The 22,346-nt window shown below is 41.6% G+C and overlaps 2 protein-coding genes across 5 annotated transcripts; one reads left to right on the plus strand and one right to left on the minus strand.

Annotated features, from left to right (window-relative positions):
• The first annotated feature begins 616 nt into the window (after positions 1-616).
• fanci (FA complementation group I) lies at positions 617-13,604 on the plus strand. 2 transcript variants are annotated; one of them, XM_078257463.1, is made up of 38 exons: positions 618-738; positions 2,419-2,518; positions 2,640-2,712; positions 2,859-2,989; positions 3,614-3,767; positions 3,924-3,981; positions 4,193-4,234; positions 4,442-4,565; positions 4,667-4,752; positions 4,850-4,982; positions 5,084-5,161; positions 5,249-5,385; positions 5,506-5,686; positions 5,803-5,890; positions 6,011-6,141; positions 6,225-6,295; positions 6,463-6,577; positions 6,720-6,842; positions 7,472-7,540; positions 7,647-7,748; positions 7,837-8,028; positions 8,392-8,513; positions 8,614-8,775; positions 9,147-9,326; positions 9,435-9,601; positions 9,695-9,771; positions 10,089-10,205; positions 10,275-10,326; positions 10,410-10,537; positions 10,719-10,784; positions 10,879-10,975; positions 11,100-11,284; positions 11,688-11,744; positions 11,825-11,884; positions 12,018-12,092; positions 12,315-12,410; positions 12,583-12,684; positions 12,972-13,604. In XM_078257463.1, the coding sequence occupies exons 2-38, from the start codon at positions 2,426-2,428 to the stop codon at positions 13,023-13,025; spliced, it is 3,978 nt and encodes a 1,325-aa protein (XP_078113589.1). In that variant the 5' UTR covers positions 618-738; positions 2,419-2,425; the 3' UTR covers positions 13,026-13,604. The 2 variants fall into 2 exon arrangements, with proteins under 2 accessions (XP_078113590.1, XP_078113589.1); XM_078257464.1 differs by lacking the exon at positions 7,472-7,540 and having other exon boundaries at positions 617-738.
• On the minus strand, positions 13,141-22,268 carry polg (polymerase (DNA directed), gamma). 3 transcript variants are annotated; one of them, XM_078257466.1, is made up of 23 exons: positions 22,168-22,268; positions 20,945-21,542; positions 20,484-20,679; positions 20,119-20,286; positions 19,855-20,001; positions 19,630-19,709; positions 19,302-19,484; positions 19,064-19,206; positions 18,810-18,933; positions 18,430-18,654; positions 18,197-18,314; positions 17,711-17,794; positions 17,353-17,466; positions 17,094-17,254; positions 16,957-17,010; positions 16,738-16,855; positions 16,293-16,428; positions 15,870-16,116; positions 15,613-15,735; positions 15,311-15,479; positions 14,836-15,044; positions 14,571-14,731; positions 13,141-13,231 (listed from the first exon to the last, which is right to left on the minus strand). In XM_078257466.1, the coding sequence occupies exons 2-23, from the start codon at positions 21,514-21,516 to the stop codon at positions 13,167-13,169; spliced, it is 3,597 nt and encodes a 1,198-aa protein (XP_078113592.1). In that variant the 5' UTR covers positions 21,517-21,542; positions 22,168-22,268; the 3' UTR covers positions 13,141-13,166. The 3 variants fall into 3 exon arrangements, with proteins under 3 accessions (XP_078113592.1, XP_078113591.1, XP_078113593.1); XM_078257465.1 differs by having other exon boundaries at positions 22,088-22,198; XM_078257467.1 differs by lacking the exon at positions 13,141-13,231 and having other exon boundaries at positions 14,577-14,731; positions 14,910-15,044; positions 22,088-22,198.
• Positions 22,269-22,346: the final 78 nt, after the last annotated feature.

The raw sequence follows: 22,346 nt of genomic DNA on the forward strand, positions 1-22,346 counted from the left end.
AAACAATTTATTTCTGAAATAATGCACGAATGTTCTTATTATTATAAGGAAGTTGGGAAAAACAGATTCTTCCAACTGGTGATTCAGCCACATCGGGGAGGGAGACAGAAGTCGGTGGAAGTCTGCCAGTATATTTAAAAAGCATGATTGTGCCTGATGGAATGTTATATGTTGATAATAACTCTCTATAGGAGAAAAGTCGCCCTTCTACATTAAATAGCTGGTCCACCAGCAGAATCTGATTGCGTACCCAATTCTCAAAATAAAATGACTTATATAAATCTTATATAAAATATCTCTGTTATTCCAAATTAGATACCTGTGAGGTGAGAAATTATGCTTGTAAATAAGAGACCAAGCTAAGAGGACCTGCTTGTGAAAAAGTGGACAGTTTTACAGGGAGTTTGTCTACATTGTAGTTACAATTCAAAAATAAAGCCCAGACCACCAAAACGAGAGAATATATAATGGGGAATAAAATTCCAAATCGAGACGGGGTTTTTAAGAAAATGCTTAGCCCAATTAATCTTAAAGGTATTATTATTATTTAGAGTATTGAAGTCCAAAAAATTTAGCCCACCAGATTCATATTTATTCATAACAACACTTTTTTTGATATAACGGATACGATTTTTCCAGATGAAGTCAAAAAGCATTCTATCAATGTCTTTACAGATTTTACTATCCAAGTGTAAAGAGAGAGCTGCGTATGTAAGCCTGGATATCCCTTCAGCCTTGGTAAGCAACACTCTGCCTTTTAGAGATAAGTCCCTTTGCAACCACTGGTTCAGTTTGTTCTGAGTTTGTTTAATGATTGGAGAGAAATTTAACGGACATCTCATTTTCGGATCTCTAGAGATAATAATACCCAAGTACGTAACTTCTTTCTTGATCGGAATGTTGCAAATAGTTTGTATATTACAGTCTTTTAAAAGGCAACAGCTCACATTTATTATTATTATTATTTATTTAGGCATAAACCAGGCCTCTGAAAACTGGTTAATTACTTTAATGGTAACAGGTATCTGGCTTGCATTTTTTTTTAAAGATTGTGGTATCGTCAGCAAGCTGACTGGTGATGATATCCCTACCCGCAATAGAGATTCCTTGTATAGCACTATTACATACATAAGTTGTGAGAATTTGTGTACAAAGTAAAAACAAATAAGGGGAAATCGGGCATCCCTGACGAATACCCCGTTCCAGATTAAATCTAGGGGAAGTTCCATTTTTCAGTTTTATAGAGCTATTGCCATTAACATATAAGGTTTTAATTGCTTTTCGGAAAAAGTACCCAAAACCAAATTTCTCTAAAGACAGAAAAATAAATTGGTGTTCTATTGTATCAAAGGCCTTATAGAAGTCTAAGAGGAGGATGAAGCTATCTTCAGATATTAAGTCAGAGTAGTCAAGAATATCTAATACTAGTCTAATATTATTAGAGATATGCCTGTTTCTCATAAAGCCTGATTGTGTCTCATCTATAATTGTATCAAGAGTTTCTTTAATTCTTCTGGCAAATATTGATGCCATCATTTTGTAATCATTGTTAAGCAGACAAATGGGTCTCCAGCTGTCAATAAAGAGCGGATCTTTTCTAGGCTTGGGAATCAACGTGACCAGCCCTTGAGTGAGGCTAGGAGGAAGGGAATCATTCTCTATACTCTCCATAAAAACCTGTAGTAAAAATGGGGCCAAATGCTCTGAGAACGCTTTATAAAGTTCTGCAGTTAACCCGTCAGTGCCGGGGGATTTATCCCTTCCACGTTCCATGGCCGTCCTTTAGGTCTCATATATCTTATCTTAGGACATTCCCCTCTGAATTAATGACATATCTATAATTTACAAACATCACATTTATCTCTTACTCCATTAAATAAAGAGTTGATTTCATCAGTATGTTCGAATCTTAATCTTGAATAAACACTTACTCTCTTCTGCACTTCCCTTTGAAAGTCTTATTTATCTTAATTGATTTAATGTATGCTGTAATACGATCTCCCTTTGATATCTTTGACTTCCTCTGCCACGAATCTCTCACTGCCGTTCTTATTAATAATTTGGCCTCACCTTTTCCAAAGCGAACTTTCATGACAGTGTTATTAAATACTGTAATTGCGGGATACTTCTAGCCGAACATGGCAACCACGAATCAAAACAGGAAGTGTACGCTGGCGGGAAATTCGTAGGGTTACCAAAGAGGGCTTTGCCTTTTCACGGACTAGTTAGCTAGCTAATTGACTAAATTAAATTGTTGTCATTATAGGCCTATCAAATATTGACAGGCAGAGGTAAACCTTTCATGTGTGCACTTCTTTTATTACATTTAACATTTAGCTACAGAAACAACAGGCTCGCTAAGGTTGACAACCAACGGGAATTGATCTGCGTTTACCAGCCGCCTGTGTTTGTCTGCAGGTTGATCATGAAGGCTGCAATGGAGAAAATCGTCCTACTGTCAGATGGAGACAGTACCGTAGAACTTCAGAAGTGCCTGTCGTCCTTTACAAATGACCAGGTAACGCCAAGTTACCCATCACAATAGATCGCATGAGTCAAAAACAAACAAACTGGCACTGTCCGTAAATCCTTGTCGGTTGGTTTATGAAATTCTTTCCCCTCTTTTATCTGCTCTAAAGCTAATCACTGGGATTACGAATTACGCACTAAAGGGTAAAAAGGTTGGCGCCATGATTAAAGGCATATTCAAAGGTAAGAAACGTTACACATTGTCAACTGCTGTTAGTGATATTAAATAACGTAACACAACGTTAGGCTTACACTTGCATACCTATAGTCCGACTCATTAAAAAAAAGTTTGTGACCTGCATTGTGTACTTTTTTTTTTTTTTTTTAAGGCTCTACACCCAGTTCCACTGAAGGGTCAAACCGCAGACTTCTTGTTTATCAACACTGCATCCCTCTTTGTGAGTCAGGGGATCTTCAGACTGAGGTGGCAGCTGATATCATTGGACTGCTGATGCTGGAGGTAACAAATAAAAAAGCCTGATTATTATGATGCTTTTTCTGGAGTATCTATTTATACAAGACATCACTACAAGTGGCTTTTTATTAAAAACATTCCCTCTTCTGTCAAAGGGCAAAAACAAGTAATGACATGTAAAAAGTAAAATAAAGTCTTGTACTGTAACTAGCAGGGTTGTGGTTGTACTGGTCTTTAAAAGGATTAGTCTTTGAATGAGAACTGAAATAACCTGTCAATGCTAATGACTGTTTGAGCTCTTTACACTGCCTAATGCTATTTAGGTATCAACATGAGTGGATACGTCATCAACATAATGCTAAAATATCTTAAATGTAGAACGTATTACACACCTACTGATCAAAACAACATTGTCCGGGAACATGCACACATTCCTGGGGCCTACTAGATTTCTCATCTTGTGTCAACCTCTTTTACTTTTTAATCCAGAATCCTTTTTTTACAGCATCATTTACTGAGTTGCTGTCCCATCAGTTTTATAATTTTTTGCATTGTAGAAATGTCATTACATATTGTCACCCCTTGTCCCTTTCCTTTGTTCATATGTCCAGCATGGCACAGACAGACGTCTTTCTAATTCCCATTTTGCTTCTTAAATGTTATACACAGACTCATACACTCCCTGGACCCTCTCTTGCAAAACTGGCATCTCTTTTTGTTGAAGCAATTAAGGTGGGAAAAATGGGTAGTGGCAAATCCCTGGAGCTATTTCCTACTGTGCTTACTGCCCTTTCAGCCTGTGAAGCCTTGTCTTATGGCAAAGGTGAGTGCAAATGACTTGCCCTGGTAAATTTGTCATTTTATGTTTTATCAAAAACGTCAGCATCTTAGTTAGTAGTGTAATCTACAAGGTGCAAATTTTAAAATATGAAGCATCTCTGTCTCTGGTGGTTGCTTGTTATTTTTATCATAACTGCAGGTGAACTCAGTGGCGAGGAATACAAGAAACAGCTGATCAACAGCCTCTGCTCAAGCAGGTGAGGACATCAAACTACAGTATGTAGGTGATGTGCAATTTTACATGGAGTTTTTAAGGAGTCCATGACAGTATTTTAAACAAGCGCATAACGACAGCATGTTCGCTGCCCTCAGTGAGAGACGAAATATCTAAGCCCAAACCCAATTTCATAAGGATCTTTAACTAACCATAATAGGAGTCACAGGATGTTTGTATTTATTTTCATGCAGATGGGACCCGCAATGTGTCATCCACCTGACGACCATGTTCAGGTAACACCTTTGACTATCAGACCATCACATTCTCAGACCCCTTCAGTCTCCCACAGAATAATACCAGTTTATTGAAGTACCTGTTTTTGCTTTAATAATGTTTAAAGCAATATAATAATGTTATATCTGCTATAACTTGCTTCTTGTGCTGCCTCTCAGGGCATGTAACAGTAGTCAGTAGTTTTTTGTGTCTGTGTCGGATTTTAGGGATGTGCCCTTGTCATCAGAGGAGCTGCAGTTTTTGGTGGAGAAAGTACTGAGGATGATAACCAAGCTGGATCTGCAGGAGATCCCACCACTGGTTTATCAACTGCTGCTTTTATCCGCAAAGGTGCGTGCGTGCGTGTGTGTGTGTGTGTGTGAGCAGCAACAGATAATCATGTCTCCCTCTGTGTGTAAATGATCTAAATGCCTACCCTGTCTCTCTGTTAGGGTTGTAAGAAACAGGTACTAGATGGAATCATCAGTTATTTTAAAGAGCAAGACGTTCGCCAGGAAGAGGAGCAGAAACAGGGAGAGTGAGTGGCTCATACACTACTGTATTCACTCGAAATCATACTGCCTACTTTCCATTTACTGATTGTTGTTTTTTTTTTTTCTTTGTATCTTCCTCAGGAGCCTGGATCTAGAGGTTCAGTCCATTCCACAGGACCAGTTGAGGCACGTGGAGGGCACGGCTATCCTCCACATAGTCTTTGCTATACGACTCGACCATGACCTCGGGAGAGAGTTCCTCAAATCCTTTAAGGTTATGTATAACTCATGTGTTTGTTGTTGAAGTTATTTTTGAAAGTGTGATTACATGTGTTACGTAGAGTATGCCATGACTCTTGAATTGCAATTTAGCAGACATCCTATGGAGATCTGTGCCCTTTCAGTGTTGCCCTGTTGCTCTCAGTCGCACGCATCCAGCGTTATGAAGAGCAGGTAAGAAATCGATATTATTTTCCCTATATTCATTTAATTTAATTTAATCTTTTCTGTTCACTTATTTTTTACTCCTGGTTTGGTTAGGTGTTTGACCTTTTAAAAGGGGCCATCGTCAAGAGCTTCAAAGATGAGCAGCTGCAGCTGGCGTCAAAGTTCCTGCAGGACCTCCTGCCTGGGCACTGCAGTGTGGCTCAGATGATACTGGACACAGTCAAAAACAGGTCAGAGCATCAGCTATCTGTGGTGGCAAAGATACACTACTTTATCATCTCACATCTATCACAAACACAATATTTTTAGTTAATCCTTTTCAAATGAGTTCTACACCTCCGCCTGTGCAGCATGTTTGGTTGGGATCATGTGACCCAGGGGCTGGTGCAGCTGGGCTTCTTCCTTATGGATGCATTTGGACCCAAACCTGGACCATTTGGCAAGACCACAGAAGGGTCTGCTACCATAGCCCGGACACCCACTCAGCAGGCATGTAAGCTGGGAGGACAGGTGCTCCTGCAGGGCTTTAAGGTACCAATTGTTTTTTATTTTATTTTATAGAATAATCAAAATGTAAATGACTGATAATTGACAACATCATTCTATTGTACTGTCTCACTGGAAGATGTGTCTTTCTTCTACAACAGATGCACGAGCCTATCAGAGGCGAGATACTGGAGCAGGTCTTGAATCGATTGGTCACAAAGACAGCCTCACCTGTCAATCATTACTTAGGTAATGCAACCTTTAGATATAAGTCCCAGCTGTCAGTTGTACACCAGTGTCTTAATCATTCTAGTTAGAGACTAGATTTAGTTTTTCTTCTATCGTTCTTTGTTGTTTCTTTATCACCAGACCTTTTCTCTGACATTGTGGTCTCTGCTCCCATGATCCTCCTGGAGTCATCTTCCAAGGTGACGGAGACATTCGACCACCTGTCATACCTCCCCTTGGCTACTGTTCAGGGTCTACTCAAAGCAGTCCAGGTACACGCACACACACACACACACACACACGCACACGTACACATTTTGATTGTTTAATCATTCTTCTCTGTTTTAATCTCCAGCCCCTGCTCAAAGTCAGTATGTCTTTGAAGGATTCTTTGATTCTAGTTCTCCGCAAGGCCATGTTTTCCAGGTATCGTACTGCTTTGCTTTTAATCACATGAGGTTCATCAGTACAGTTTAATGAATCATGCTTTAGTAAACACATTTGACACCTTAACAGAAATTAAAATGAGAGGCAGTGTAACATCTCAAATAAAGATCATTTCACTGTTCTCCCCCTATATGACTCTCTACTAGCCAACTGGACGGCAGGAAGTCTGCAGTGACTGGCTTCTTGTTGCTGCTGAAGAACTTTAAAGTGTTGGGCAGCTTGGCCTCGAGCCAGTGTAGCCAGGCAGTCTCCACTAGCCAGGTACAGTCCCAGTTAGACCACGTGTGGTCTTTCTGTAGATGGGTGTGCAACAAGGATGTGGAACAAACCTCCGTAGCTGTGACATGTGCAATTGTAAACATGGTCTGTCATGTAATATCTGTCTGCCTGAACCCCTGAATAGATCCAAGTGGACGTTCACTCTCGTTACAACTCTGCTGCCAATGAAGCGTTCTGTCTGGAAATCCTCAGCAGCCTGCGTCGCTGCCTCAGCCAGCAGGCTGATGTGCGCCTCATGCTCTATGAGGTTAGAGGTCTTGTTTTCGTGCTATGTTTATTAGTTGCTTTTGATTTTGCTACATGTTACAATAACTAACCATGATTGATAGTCTTGATAAGTTCAACTTCTTTTACTCCACCTTAAGCGTAATGCATACATCTTTCAGCTTCAGACAAAATCCTAAAATAAATCCTTCAGTATAGGGCTGGGCAATATATCGATATTATATCGATATCGTGATATGAGACTTGATATCGTCTTAGATTTTGGATATCGTAATATCGTGATATGACATAAGTGGTGTCTTTTACTGGTTTTAAGTAGAGGCTGCATTACAGTAAAGTGATGTACTTTTCTGAACTTACCAGACTGTTCTAGCTGTTCTATTATTTGCCTTTTCCCCACTTAGACATTATATCCACATTACTGATGATTATTTATCTAAAATCTAAGTGTGAAGATATTTTGTTAAAGCACAAATTGTCAACCCTAGAATATCGCCGCAATATCGATATCGGGGTATTTGGTCAAGAATATCGTGATATCTGATTTTCTCCCTATCGCCCAGCCCCACTTTTGTGATTAATCTGTACAGCAGATAACATTTAGGGTGTGACATGTTTTACACGTAGAAAGCTAATTCTCGCCCATTTCAGGGTTTCTACGATGTCCTCCGTCGCAACTCTCAACTCGCAAGCTCCATCATGCAGACACTGTTCTCGCAGGTGTGTGTGTGTGTGTTAAGTGTATACTGTGTTTAGTACAATAGCCTGTTTGTCATGTGATCTATAACATTGAGAGCCATGGAGTGTCATGTCTTTGTATCCTAAGCTAAAGCGGTACTACGAGCCTGAACAAGACCTCCTGCCCCCGGTGAAACTGGAACCGTGCATCACAGCACTCGGAGACCAAGTCTACCTCCAGGAGCCACTGGTACTCCCGACTGCATTGGAGCATTTTTGTGATTGTGTTTTTTTGCTGTGTTAATGTCTTACTATAAATAGTGTTTGTTCCATTTCAGGCCCATCTGGTGAGCTGTACTGTACATTGCCTGCTGTGGCTGCAGAACATGCGCCGAACGGCCAACCCCAAAGATGGCGACAGCGATGAGGAGGAGGAGGAAGAAGAAGAGGGATACCAGTCTGAACTACAGACAATCCTAGAGAGCATGACAAGACGCATGATCAAGAGTGAACTGGAGGATTTTGAACTGGTATGCATTAAAGACAGGAGCGTACGCTGTAAAAGAAAATATGTACACTGAACTACATTGTATGGTGTTCAAAGGTTCGGCTCAGTCTTTATCTCTTCCCCTTTCACTGTCAACGGTAGGAGTACGTTTTTCGTGATTTACATTTAATTGGTCTTACTAATCATGTGTCTCTGTGACCTGCACAAGTCTGTAAGATGGGAAGCACTAACCATTAATAAAACGAGTAGTCTGGGCGAAGAAAAAAATGGGAATCCTAAGATGTGCAAGCATAAAGCAAATAAGCATGTATAACTAAGAATGAATGAATTAAATAAATTGTATCCAATGTCATCTTAAGCCTTGTACTGTCTGTGTGTTGATCAGGACAAGTCAGCTGAGTTCTCCGTGGGATCTAGTGTTGGGGTGAAGAATAGTATCTATGCTGTGCTGGTAATGGGAGTGTATGAGATCCTTATGGAGTACAACTTCGTCAAAGCCAACTACAGGTAACAACCACCTCTCTTTGTATGGTCAGGACGTTGTAGCTGAAATGTTGTTAAAGGGGTGCATTTTTCTTATTTGTGTGCTTGCCTATGTGCGTTGCAGTAAAAGCCGCTTTGAGGAGCTCATGGAGCTGTTCAACCGCTCCCACAAACTGTCTGAGATCCTGAAGGAGAAATCCGGAAAGGGTCGAGTGCCTTCACACAAGACCCCCCGCAGTTTACTCTCTTTGGGCTTCATATCAACTCTCCTCACTGTGCTCTTTAGGTAACTGCTTTCAGTGGCTATGTTCACATGGATTACTGTCACCTACTGGCCCTGTCTGAGTACAAAGATCACATTTTATTAAAAGAAATCATGAAAACAGCTTTTATAAATACTGTATTCATCAGGGAATGCACTCATTGTACACTTTGTATAGCATTGCTCAAAAGGACAGTTACCAATACTAAGCAAACTTTAAGAGCTAAAAGTTACAAATACTAAATGTAAATAAATGTGCATTAAATCAAGTGTAGTATTGACAACTCAAAAAACATTAAAACTATTTCTTTAAATAGTTAATTACCACTGGATTGTTTGCTGAAAATGTAAGTAGTCGCACAAATGTACCAAACAATGCATTTCTTTCTTTTTAGAGACAGTACTCAGAGCAGAGAGGAGGCTCTCTCAGTGCTTCGCTCAAGTGGAGAATTTGTGCGTTATGCAGTAAATGTGGCTGTACAGAAGATCCAGCAGCTGGAGGAAACTGGTAACACAGATGGCCCAGACGGACAGAACACAGACAGAACTTTCCGCTTCCTCTGTGACATGACAAGGTCGGAATCCCTTGGCTTCCCTAAATAATAGCATTAAGTTAGACCGTGTTCATGATTTTGTTGTCTACGACGTTTGACCGAGAGTTCTGTCTTTGTCATTTTTTTCAGCGTGCTGATGTGGCGTTACACCAACATCCCCAGCGTCGTAGAAGACGCGGGGAGGAAGGAGAAGCGCTCCAGCCTGTCCCTGCTGTGTCTGGAAGGTCTGCTCAAGATCTTCACAACTTGTCAGCAGCGCTATCCAGACAAGATGGCCCAGCTCCTCTCCACCATGGGTTAGACACGCACAGGAAAAAACAACTGTAAAAGCAGTGAATTTTTACACTAAATAGTACACAGGAAGTCATCACATTTTGTGTTTCTCGCAGACATCTCAGAAGAGGACGCCGAGCCAGACGATGGCAGCGCTACAGAGATGAACTTCTTTTACATCAGACAGTTTCAGGTGCATCCATACAGAATGGATTTGGTTATTCTCTACTTATTTTAAAAGGTCAAAATTCAAACATTTATTTTCTGATGGAAAAGTGTAAGTCACACCTATCCATTGCTTCCATTTCAGAAATCTGGGTTAATATATTTCCGCACTGATTTTTTTTTTTAATAGGATGTGTCTAAGATACACAATATTTCATAAAAAAATGTTGCAGGAGCCATTTGATATGTGGGATACAAACCCACTTGACTTTTTCAGACAGCAGTGTTTTGAATGTAGTGAGTACTGTTCAACACTAAAATCACATTTTCTTTGCCCGTCGCCAGAGGGCGCTGTTCACACAGTTAAGTGGAGGTGAGGAAGAATTTAACAGCAAAGAGGCTCAGCTGCTGGTCAGCATCTTGAGTGTGCTCTCTCGCCAGCTAAAGCCCTCCTCCCAACAGGTAGGTGTACTCTTAAGTGCACTTAATACAACAAACGCTGTAGCAGCTGTCCCACTAACACATCTACAGTTTGTGCAGATGATCACGTGGACTGTGAAAATCTGCAAGGAGACCAGTTTTGGTGAGTGACTGCGTACTTAATCTTTGCGTCCATGTTAGCTACAGTAAGGTGTGTTTTGAGATCTGTGTTTTTCTATCTTTTAGAGGATTCTGCTTTCTCCAAGGGCCTGCTCTCTCTTCTCTTTAACCTGCATGTTCTTTATAAGAGTCCTGTAAGCCTGTTGCTGGAACTCTGCCAAGACATCCACAGCCAACTGGGAGATATTGATCAGGTACACACAATTGCACTATACAGTGTTCAGAACACAAGCAATTTGGCATTATACCTTAAAAACAATTGCAGGGCAGTAGGTGGCATCTGTTGCTACAAGCCATTTATAGTGATTTAAGTACGGGTTGTGTTATTATATATCTAATTTTTTTACATTCTTCCTTTTCTTCCTGTATGGTCAGGATGTGGAGGTGGAAAAACAGTCTCACTTTGCCATTGTCAACATGAAGACTGCAACCACAGCAGCAGTGAGTGAAGCTTCTGATTTGCTTCAACATCAATGTCTCAGAATCAGTTTGCGCAGTGTGCTCACCATCTTTCACTTTTAATGTCTTGCCCCAGCTGCTGGTCCTGTATCAGGTTGACAGAGTGCTCGATGAAGTGGACTGGCTGATTGCCAGAAAGAAAAGCCAGACAGCATCTGACAAATCGGGTTCTGGTAAGAAGCCTTTCACTGATGCTCAGTTGGATTAATGGGGAGAGTTGAGAGGATAAGGGAAGAGATGCATCTCTTTCAGAGATTGGTACTAAAACTTCTGTGATGTTGCGTCCCTGATGTTTAGGGGAGGCCACCCAGACGACAGGCCAGCAGGATCCAATAGAGAAAGCAGTGACGCTGCAGCTCGGGACTCTTTTGACAGCATTAAATGAGCTGGTCCAGACGGCCCTGCTGCCTGGCACCTGTACCATTACACTGCTGAGAGAACTGAGTCGCACGTACACCATCCTCACCACCCTGGTCAAATATGTGCGTATTTGTCCACCCTATGATCTCGGTATGAATGCAAGGTTTGTCTAGTTAAGTCAAAATCAACGACGTTTCATTTCCGGGAGTGTTCCGGTGCCGCCGGATGTCCCTCACCTTCTGCTTTCTTTGTGTTGGCATTCTAAACTCCGGTGGATTTATGAGGACTATGGTTAACTGCTCCTCAGATCTCTGCAGGGTAAATCCAGACAGCTATTTTGCAGCGGCACCGTTGCTCCGTCCAAGTGATTGGTTTAAAGAAATGCCAATAAACCAGATTACGTTTTTCTCCCATCCTGGAATGTTATGTGGACTAGCCAGCCCCTCCTCCGCAGCGCTGTGAAGGAAGGTCTGGCAATGCAAGACCAATCCAGTTTGACATTAATTAAATTTGTGTTGTTTTTAGTACATCCAGGTGTGTTCCAGCCAGCACGGTGCACTGCCAGCACGCTTTGAAAAGCTGGTGAGTCTGGGGTGGTGTTTCTCCGTTTTTGAATCTTCTAGTAATTCTGACGTCATGCTAACGGAGTGTTTTCTGTGCAGGTCAAACTGTCGGGCTCCCACCTAACACCACAGTGCTACTCTTTCATCACATACGCACAGGTACATCTCAGTCCAGTTCTGTAGAGTCCCTGCCAGAGCTCCAGGTGTTCAGACAAATGATAATCTCTCATTATGACATTATTGTTCTTCATTATACAAGTCATGAGGGAACGTTGATCTCCTTCTCTCTTAGAGTGGAGAATTTAGTGGTGGAGGTGCAGATGACAAGAAGAAAAAGAAAAGGAATGAAGTGAACACTGCTGCCTCTGTAAGGACATTTATCTCCTATAACTATGTAATTGTTATGATTAATGTGATTGAGTAGAACAATGCATTTACTTTTTTCATTAATCTTTATTATATAAAAAAAAAAAAAAAATGTATAGATACACTGTACAACTAAAAACGTTTGCGCCTCAAACAAATCGGATTTTGAATCCATTCAGAACTTGCTAATCTAGATCGGTTCTTTTTCTCTCTCTCTTGGCAGGCAAAACTCCTGCGTGAGACAAAAGCCATCCCTAACGTGGTCTTCGGTATTGAGCAGTATGAGAAATACCTCATCACACTCTCAAAGAAGTCAAAGGTATGTGTGAATGTGATTGGTTGAGGTAGTTGACAAAAATACGATTGTCAAAATACATAAAGACTTGCAAAACAGACCACAGAGCAAAAATACAGAAAGCTCCCTGTTAGTGGTGTTATCGGTTAGGCTACTCATACTGAGTGGTGTCACCAACACCTGTATGTTTGTCCAGGTAAATCTGATGCAGTACATGAAGCTGAGCACCTCAAGAGATTTCCGCATCAACGCTGCTTCTCTGGACGCAGCCATTCAGGAACAGGACGAGAGTCAGGAGGTAAGTGCAATCTCATACTGGAATTAGCAGCTCCAAAGGTCCGCTCCCTCTTTCCTTCCACATTCACAGTGCAATTGATTTTGCTTCTCCTGCTTCACTTGATTACATTAGTCAAGAAAGAAGAGTTGTTTAACTATGCAGGTTGAGCTAATTGTTCAAATATATTTCCCTTGTGATGTTTTAAATGCATCCGTTCTGCATTGAAGTGCTCTGAACATGTAACTACTCTGAACACACTAGTCCTCTGATAGCTGAGATCTCACTGTTTCTTCTTCCATTCCTTTCAGACCACAGAGTCACAGGAGACACACGAACCCAAACAGAAGAAGAGAAAACAGTGAGCTAAGCCTCTGTTCCTTTGCTTGATACACACTTCTCCAGATTCTTCACTGATCTTGAACTTGGCCAGCTGCTGAACAGCCTCCTGGTAGCTGTGTGTTTGAGCTGCTGTTCTGAATAACAGTCGCTTGGCCCACAAAGTGCTATCTTCCTTTGTTCAGAGAGCCTTTGGTGATGTCAATGATTTGGTATATGTCCAAGGCCTCACCTGTGGAAAGTTTGCACACATTGTTTAACACTCTGGTTGTGTTTAAAAGAAACATTTATTTTGTATATGACATGTATTTTGAAACACGGTAAATGTCAATTGTATCTGTTCTTTTTGACCAATGTCAAAACTGTAATTTTTATTTTACATTGAAGATTTGTCAAGGATTAGCAATCCGATCTAGATCATCCGTTTTAGAGAAAGTACAGTTGTAACTACATATGGTAGTACTTAAGATGGCACTATCAGTCCTTGGCTACACAAAAGGGAAAAGGTGGCGCTATGGTTTCCAATACACGTAAATGCATCCTGAAGAGATTTTCAGCCTAGCTTTATATCAAGTGCTGTTTTAAAATAAATATTTTCCCTCTTATTCTGTTTATTAACACTTTCTTATATTGTGACTCGCATTGAATTTTAGCAAGCCTTTGTAATTCATTCCCTTACATTAATAACTACATTGTACATTATTTAAGTAGTCCTTTTTACTCTTTTTCTGACCAGGTCACACAAGGCTGTGTAATGCAGTTTAAACTGGAAGGTCACTGTAAAATGGCATCTTGGCTTTGATATAGTTGTACAGTTTGATTTTTTGACAGACATGTGGATGTACTTGTAGTTTTTCAGCAATATTTTATGTATTAATTCATGTTTGAACCTACATTGTGTAATTTGAGTTGATTCTTAGCAAAAACCCCTTTTGTTCTTTCACAAATATGTGCTCATTCTTGTGTATTTTCCTAAGCGTAGAATCTGCCATTTAGAATCATTCAGAATACATACGAGCGAGTCGCTCGAATGACGGCAGCCATGTAGCACCTCCATCTTTAAAATACATTAGCCAAAGAGGGACATACCAGTTTAAAACCTTTTCGCGCTTTTAAACTCAGTAGCACCGTGACGAATGCCAGGGGGAGATTACTCGCCAGGGAAGCGAAAAAGAGAATTAAAACGTCAACGCGACAGGCAAAACAACAAGACCAATTGGAGTGGCTAGAACAGCTGCGTGTAAACAATGGAGATACTAAGAGCTAATTTTGGGTTCGGCCACCGTAGGAGTTTAAATGCGCTAGGAATGGGAAGGGCTAGAAAGTAATGTTCAGTTGGCTGTCATATACAATCTCACCACTAGATGGGAGAAATTCTTACACATTGCAGCTTTAAGGTACCCTCAAAGTAACAACTTCTTTTAATATACACTAAATTATTTATTTCATACCTGCAGGGCTTTGATCCCTTTACCCTTCTGCTTTTTTTTTATGCAAATTGTTTATATCACACATTTGTACTATACATATGTACTCCCACTACAGAAAAAATGATGGTGTGCGGAACTCACCAGGTGGTAGGCCGTATCTTCTTTCCAGACCTGTGGGGTTGGAGGGAGTCACACAGTCCATGGTGACCTCCTTCCTCAGACATTGGTCAATGTCAACTGCACTGAAGAAAGCTACAGACTGGGGAAGGTCCTGCATGGCTAACGCATGGGCGAACACACTCCTGCAGGAGACACAAGCACGCACTCAGAGAAGCTGTCAAGTTTATAGTCTATTCTGTAGTGGACGTTCTGACAGGGAAGAATAAATACTAAGCTGCGAGCAGACCTTGTTAGCAAGTTTGTGATCTGAAGTGCCAGCGCTGCTCGGTAACGGTCTTCGCTGCGAACAAGGTACCGCACCTCATCGTGGATGCTGATGCAGAAACGACCGTCGATGTCGTGCTCCTCAAAGAGCCACTTCATGGCCACCAGCATCAGATGTAGGTAGTCCACCGCAGAGCTCTGGACCACCCAGTTCACTCTGCTTGTGATGAACTGACAAAAGAAATATGGCACCATCTTACTATAAAGACAAAGTGGAGGTTCTGTGGTTCAGAGATCATTAGCAGTAACATTGGACCTTATCCAGTTCGGGCTCTATATAATGTATATTGAATTCATTATTTAGGAAAAAGCCACCATTTCTATGCTAATAATTTCTTCTTTAAAACAGTTTTGGCTGCTCATGCTAATTGAATGCCACCATTTTGATTAGATTAATGTTAAGAGTTGGTCTGTCCCACTGATAAGCACTGCCTCACCTCATCCTTAACTGCCTTGGGCTCCAGCGCTCTGCTAATCCTGCAGCCTAGAACAGGAGTGGCTGGCTGAGCGGAATGAGCAATACTCTCCAGCTTGTTGAACATGTCTGACTCTGTACCTCCAGCCCACAGGCGTTTCTCGACCAAATCCCACCTCTTCCGCCGAGAGCTGAAGCGTTTGAGGAACAGAGAAAGACAGAGCATCAGGGAACAGAGCAACCGAGAGGGCGTGGAAGAATCAAAAAAACGTATTCTGACAATTGTCTGTGGATGTTTGTGTGATGTTTTACTGGCTCCCTCACCACTGTGACACCAGTCTAGTGATCCTCCGCAACTCCTGCAGGGTGACACTTCCATTTTCTTCCTTCTCCACCTCTATATCTAGTTTATTGACCAGCCACTCACCTTCCTCTGACAATTGGTATCTGGCGAAACACAGAAACACAAACGTGTAGCACTAGAGCTCAACTTCATCGCCTTGGCACAAACAACTGAACCGAACCAACTAAAAAATACAATCTTTATCTGAAAACACAACTATTGAACTCGTTGAGCTTACCTGCGTATGCCCTTTGTTAAGGCGTACATCTGCTTGGCCTTACTGGCAGCTGCTGTCTGACCGAGGCGGTGGTTGAACTGCATTAGCAGCCTCTCAGCAAAGGGTTGTCCTGCACCGTAAATGCGTCCATAGTTGAACACCTTGGCATGCTCTCGGCTGATGCCCACAGAATCGGCAGTGCGGCTGTGTAGGTCAGTGCCCTGACTCTTCTTTCCCTGAAGGGTCATCCAGCCAAACGCTGTGCAACCTGAACCCAACAGAGACTCAAGATGAACACAGAGAACATCAGATGCTGTTTGTTGAAACTATAATAGATAAATTTTTTTTTAACTAGAAAAAGTGCATTGTCCTGTACAACTTTAATAATATGGTGTTTAGTTTTAAGTAAGAACTATATAACATTTCAAAAGGGACAAATCTCACCGTGAATGCCAGTAAAGTGAGCCTCTCCGAGCACAGCAGCAATCCACAACTCTTGAGAGTCTACATCTGCTCCCACCAGGTGATGTCCAGGTGGTACCTGCACCATGGCCTTCAGCTCACTGCCTACCCGATCCCGCTGTGGACACAAAGAAAACAGGGTTACACTTTACTTAAAAGGTATCTACATAAGTGACATGACACTGTCATGAACGTGTCATAAACAAGTCATAAACGTTTATGTCATAACGCTTCTGTCATTAAGTGTCATTCGGTTTTTGTCATGACAAGTTGGGGTTAGGGTTCATGTGTCATGACAGTGTCATGTCACTCTTATGTAGATACCTTCAAGTAAAGTGTTACCGAAAACAGTCCATGCAAACTACAGTCAGTAATCTCAGACGTGCAATGTTTTTGTTTTTTTTTCTTTGTCGGCACTGCTTCTTACCCGTGCATTACTGGCAGTCAGCCACGTGGGCTCCACAGCCCTACGCGTGACTGTTCCAGCGGTGATAACCTGAGGTAATATGGCACCATACTGGCCCTCTTCATCAAACTCTTTGTGTCTTTGGGAGACAGAAAGGTTGTTATAAACAGCAATGATTTTAATCATCATGATTATGGCTGATGAATAAACACAGGATAGCTATTGATATACCAGACGCACCTGGTGACAATACGAGGAAGCTCTCCCTTCCGCAGCCACAGCACCATCTGAGAGCTATAAAGACACAGTCAAATCATGTATTTGCCATCTTTATGACAAAAAGATCAATAACAGTATGGTGGAAACTGACAAGGTACCTTATACGCTTGTGGGCATTCCTCCAGAAGGAAATCATCTTGTTGATCTCCAGGGCTCGTGTAGCGTTGGTTCCACCATGTCCTGCCCTGAGAGTACCATCCTCCATCTTGGACAGGAAGTCCTTTGAAAAAGGACTGCCAACATTGTTGTGATTACCATCCTGAAACGCACGTGAGACGATGAAAGTAAGTCAATGAAGTGACAATGTGCCAATGCTAGTTATTCGGGACACTCGAAGGTAAAACAGTGAAACTTCACCTTATGAGGTAATTTGAAAAACCAGCACCCTGGGACATCTACATCGTTGTGTGGGCCATTTCCATGGTGATAATGGCAGTGACTCTTCTCTGGGACATTATGTGGATCTTGAGACTGTTGTTGATACAGAATGTAACAAATCACAATAAGTCACTTTCAATTTTAGCACAGTGAAATAAATAACCATGTGAATAAAAAACCACAAAACACTGCATGTTAGAACAGATAGTACCATTCCATATTAACAAGGCTGTAAAAGGAACTGAAATATAGACAATTAAACGGCACAATACAGTTTTGAAAGGTGTTCATGATACAAAGTCATGAAGCACCTGTTAATGACAACCATTTCACTTACCGGGTTGTTCTTCCTCTCCCCATTTTTCGTCATTCTAACTCCATTTTCCTCTGTCAGACTCTCCAGGGAACCTAACTCCTCCACCTTGAGGAGAAGTTAAGAAACACACACCTATGTCATCACATTGTATTATTCCAGATCCCTGGGTCTGACCATTGTTTCCAAGTAGCACTGATGAAACACCAACACCAGGTCAAAGAATTCAAGGAGGATTCAACACGTGAGCCCTTTTTTTTTTTAACCATAAACCTGTTTGGCGAATCTGCATCATGGAAAGTCATGATGCATTAGCTACTGGCTTTTCCTGTTGGTCTATAACAATGTTCGTACAGACAATCGTCACTTAACTGTTCTATGGTTATGATGGGCAATTTAAATCTCTTTTACATCTCTTTTGTATGATTTCTAAACAGCGGAATTATGGATATTTATGAAAAAGAGAACTTCACACAAGAATGAGGTAAATTACAGAACGAGCGTTTGCACCTTTGCCCACACTGTGCTGTCTGTCCACATGAGGTCATCTGAAGGGTTGCAGTCCAGATATTCAGGCCGCACTTTACTGTTCAGCTCACAATACTCTCTGTAAACACTCTCAATAGCTCTGTGGGACAAAACAAATGCTTAAATAAACACCCACACATGCTATGCTGTGAAAATGAAAGACTTAATAATGACTAGTTCATGTCTTGATGGCATAACCACAGTGTATTAAGTACCTGTGTGGGCACACAGGCCCTGTACTTTCCTCCTCAGAGACCAGGTTATCTCTGCGTCCAGGTACCAGGTAACCCCACCCATGTTTCTCTGTGTAATGCAGGGGGAAACCATCCCACGTCAGGCCCATCAGTTTAGGAGTCACTCTCATCTGTAGACTGATGAGGTTGGCTCCAGGTGACCAGCTGTCCTCCTCAGACATCTTCTCACACAGCTTACGATACCACCTGCAGGACACAGTAAGAGGAGAGAAGGACTCTTTATTCATTTTTTTTCCAACATGTAGAAGACAAAAACAATAGAAAATTAACAATATGTCAATATCAGCTAAAAATCAACAAGTAATAAGTGAATGACAACAGAAAAACAAGAGTGATCTTACCCTGGATGTCCAGGCAGATGTTGCCTTCTCTTAGGAAGTCGATTCACCGTTTCCTTCAGCTTCTCCACAGCCAACCTGCCGGGGCAAGGGCCTGCCATCTGCTCCTCAGAGGGTGGACCTGGGTCTAATATCGCAACCATTCAACTGAATCATCTCATCTGTTATTTCTTTGCTAAAAACAGCCATTTTAAAAACAAAGAGAGATATAACATTGCCTTTGTAAATGTGGCCCAGATGTAGATCTGGGCTTATACCTTCTTCCCAGTCTGGAAGAGGAGCAGCAGCTTGTGTTTCAGCTGCTTTTTTGGAGTGTTTCTTCTTGCTGCCTGCTACTTTCTTCAGCTTGAACTCCTGCACATCCCACTCAAGATCCCAAAGCCAGGGGTCTTCTTTGTATCTTCAATAAACAAAAGCATATATACAATGTGGATGTTTTTATATAAAGCACTTTAAAGCACCTATTTCTTGGAGTTATTGAAGTACAATTCTCACCGGTCATCCTGCAGCAGCTGGCAGGCATCGTCTGCTAGAGTCATCAGAGACTTCTTCATCTCTTTTTGAAGCTCTTCGTAAATGTCCTGAGAATCTTCCAGGTAACGCCCCCAGTTTTGATTGACAGGAAGGTAGCTCACACCCATCTCCAGCATTCCTGCAAACGTCACTGGATGAGGACACCTTATAAAGGAAAAAAGAGAAGCATTGTTATGCAGCATTGTGGTCAAAGCAATCATATTCTTGGCTAGACAATATATATATATATATATATATATATATATATATATGAAAGTTAATAGAAAAAATTTGGTTGGGTTTTTCTGACCTCTCCATGAAGAGGGGAAGCTGTTCTGTGAAGACTTGATGTGTGGCCTCTACATCCATGGCGCAATACTGCATTAACTCCTGTAGAGGTCAGCAAAGCCAAATGTATTTGTCTGTACGTCATGATGAGTGCAAGTCATTAGAGGATTTGAATGTAACGTAATATGAATACATTTGGCCTTTGGTTACAGACATTCGGACACAGGATTTGGCATGAACATCTGACCTGGAAGTTGTTCCTGACATCCATGATGCTGCCCTTCACAAACGTCTCTCTGGCCTCCTTCTGCAGTGGCGGCCCTCCCACATACAGAGCATGGACATCAGCCAGGTTATTAATGCTGCTAATATTAACCCAGTCCCAGGAGCCAATCTAAACACAAAAACATCATGTCACATTGAGTTTTGCTGATGATAAAAGTGACTAACCTAACCAAAAGAATAATGCATGCTGTAGCTGAAATATGGTGAATAAAAAAAGGACACAAACCGTTGGACCCTCCCTTTTCTGTCCAGCTTTTTTAATGTGTTCCTTGACCTCCTGAAGACCCCTCCTTTTACCCAGCTTATTGGCCATCCACAGTGTGCGCTGGAACCCAGTCAGCCCAGAGATGGCCATGTGAAGGCTCATGGTATCCATGAAGCGTACCTTAGAACCCTTTAGGGGGGAAAAAAACACATTTTTATCTGGAGTGTACTGTACATAAACTGTAATGTCATACACAGGCAGGTACATGCTACTTGGCATATTTACTAGTTTGACTCATACGAGGATCAATAAATCATGCAATAAAGATGCAAACAAACTTTTCATAAAGAGCCAAATTAGACACACACCACCCTCTTAATACTGACCTTTAGTAAGTATTGCTCCTTGATGTAAGATCGGTCAAAACTGACATTATGGCCTACTATGAGCCTCTCCTTCCACTGTCCCCCAGGTGGGCGGGCAGAGTTGATAGGGGTCTCCAAGGGGATGAGGTCAGCTAGGGTCAACTGGTTTGACCAGGAGTACCGCTCTTCAATCAGACGCTTACTGCACCAGGAGTACCTGGCAAGTGAAAAATATACACATATTTTGGGAAAATAAAAATCTAACTGTTGCCCATTTTACGAATTCAAACTTGTACGTTTTTAGGAGTTTTGGTAGCATTAGTGGATCAATGGAAACCCATTATCTGCCTATTAAACAAAAAAACTCAACCCATAGAGCCACACCACAATAAAGCAAATCAATCTTTCCAATAAACAGTTTACTGCCATTAGGTGCATTTCTCCTCTTTACACGATCTTAACAATTCTTGCTTGTTCCTCACCAGTTAGTGGGAGACACAGCAACAGCCAGTGTGGGACACTGTCCCTCTGTTATGCACACCTCCACATCAAACACCAGTGCCGACTCCTCTGGAAAATCAACCTTCTGACTCTCCCCATTGAGCCCATAGCGTGTCCATCCAACCTCCCAGTTCCATTCCTGTGGCATGGGAGGGAGCTCAGCCAGCTGCAACTTCGTGGCAGCCTCAAGGTAGGGAAGACTCTGCTTCTGGGCCAAGATACGAAAGTGCTCATCAATATTTTTGCCATACATTTTGGGAAGCTTCAGCTCCACTTCAGGCAACAGTGAAGTTTCCTTCCCCCACAGCTGATGTTTCTGCAGGTGCCTAATACTGCGCTCCACATCAGGCTCTTTGTACTCTGGTTCCAGCACCCCAAAGATCTGATCGTGGAGGTTCCTTGACAGCATCTGAATGTTAAGGGGGTTCAGGCGGGTCTCTGTGGAGACCTCGCCCTGAAGAGAGTGAGGCTTGGTGGAGTAGAGGGAGCGTAAACACCTCCATTGTAGAGAGATGAGAGTCCTCTGTGAAGGACAGCGCAAAACATGCAGCATCACCTCATGAGGACTTCACACTAGAGCTGAAAGACACAACCAATTGAGACAATCAGTTTTCTGACATGATACAGTTTAGCCCGTTTGTCTCTCATGCAATGTAATGAGAGGCACAGACTGGGACTAGAAATACAGCTGCATCTAGGTACTAGACAAATTCTAGATACAGATAATGATGTTTGATTTTATCTTAAAATGTGTGATTTTGCAAGTGTAATATTGTTTAATGGCTGAAAATGTATTGGTCAAAGAACACAACATTTATTTCACTCAGATAAGGTTAACTTACTCAAAACGTTATTATCACCCAACTTTAACAATAATTGGACATAACGTTAAGAGACAGTAATTAAATAAAGTGCTGGATTAAACGTTAGTTATCGTAACTTGGCATAGTACAGTAACGTTAGGTAACGTCAAGTTCCACACGCAGAACAGTCATCTTATTTGGTTAAAAATAATATAAGCTAACGTTACCACCAACCTGCTAACATATGTTTAATAACTATATAGCTGTCTAATCCTGCGCTTGTTAAATAGACTGCCGCTAAAAGCAAAAAAGACACCTCACCCGATCTGTATTGTGAGGTATAACGTTAAAGTAATCAACCTAAATATGTTAAATCACTCCACAACAAATGAGGTTCTTACAGCAACTTAGCATGTCAACCCACGCCGGGGTTGTAAGACCAAAGCCAGAAGACGAGGCGCTAGCGACCCCAATCGGTCCGGATGACTGCATCGGTTTCTACCAATACAAACAAACGATTCGATAAATATCATAGCGCCCACGCTGTTTTTGTTCGTGTTTTTTTTTGTTTTTGAACGGT

The sequence above is a fragment of the Sander vitreus genome, chromosome 8 (assembly GCF_031162955.1).
Source record: "Sander vitreus isolate 19-12246 chromosome 8, sanVit1, whole genome shotgun sequence".
Taxonomy (NCBI): Eukaryota; Metazoa; Chordata; class Actinopteri; order Perciformes; family Percidae; genus Sander; species Sander vitreus.

Bases quoted from the DNA above. Each gene is read 5' to 3' on its own strand.
- fanci (XM_078257463.1), top strand. From the start codon at position 2,426: ATGAAGGCTGCAATGGAGAAAATCGTCCTACTGTCAGATGGAGACAGT. The intron at 6,843-7,471 runs GTTAGAGGTCTT...CGCCCATTTCAG, and splicing joins TGCGCCTCATGCTCTATGAG to GGTTTCTACGATGTCCTCCG. The intron at 10,976-11,099 runs GTAAGAAGCCTT...CCTGATGTTTAG, and splicing joins ATCTGACAAATCGGGTTCTG to GGGAGGCCACCCAGACGACA.
- polg (XM_078257466.1), bottom strand. From the start codon at position 21,516: ATGCTGCATGTTTTGCGCTGTCCTTCACAGAGGACTCTCATCTCTCTA. The intron at 17,255-17,352 runs GTGAAGTTTCAC...CGTGCGTTTCAG, and splicing joins TTTTCAAATTACCTCATAAG to GATGGTAATCACAACAATGT. The intron at 14,732-14,835 runs GTCTGCTCGCAG...TGTCTCCTGCAG, and splicing joins ATCACAAACTTGCTAACAAG to GAGTGTGTTCGCCCATGCGT.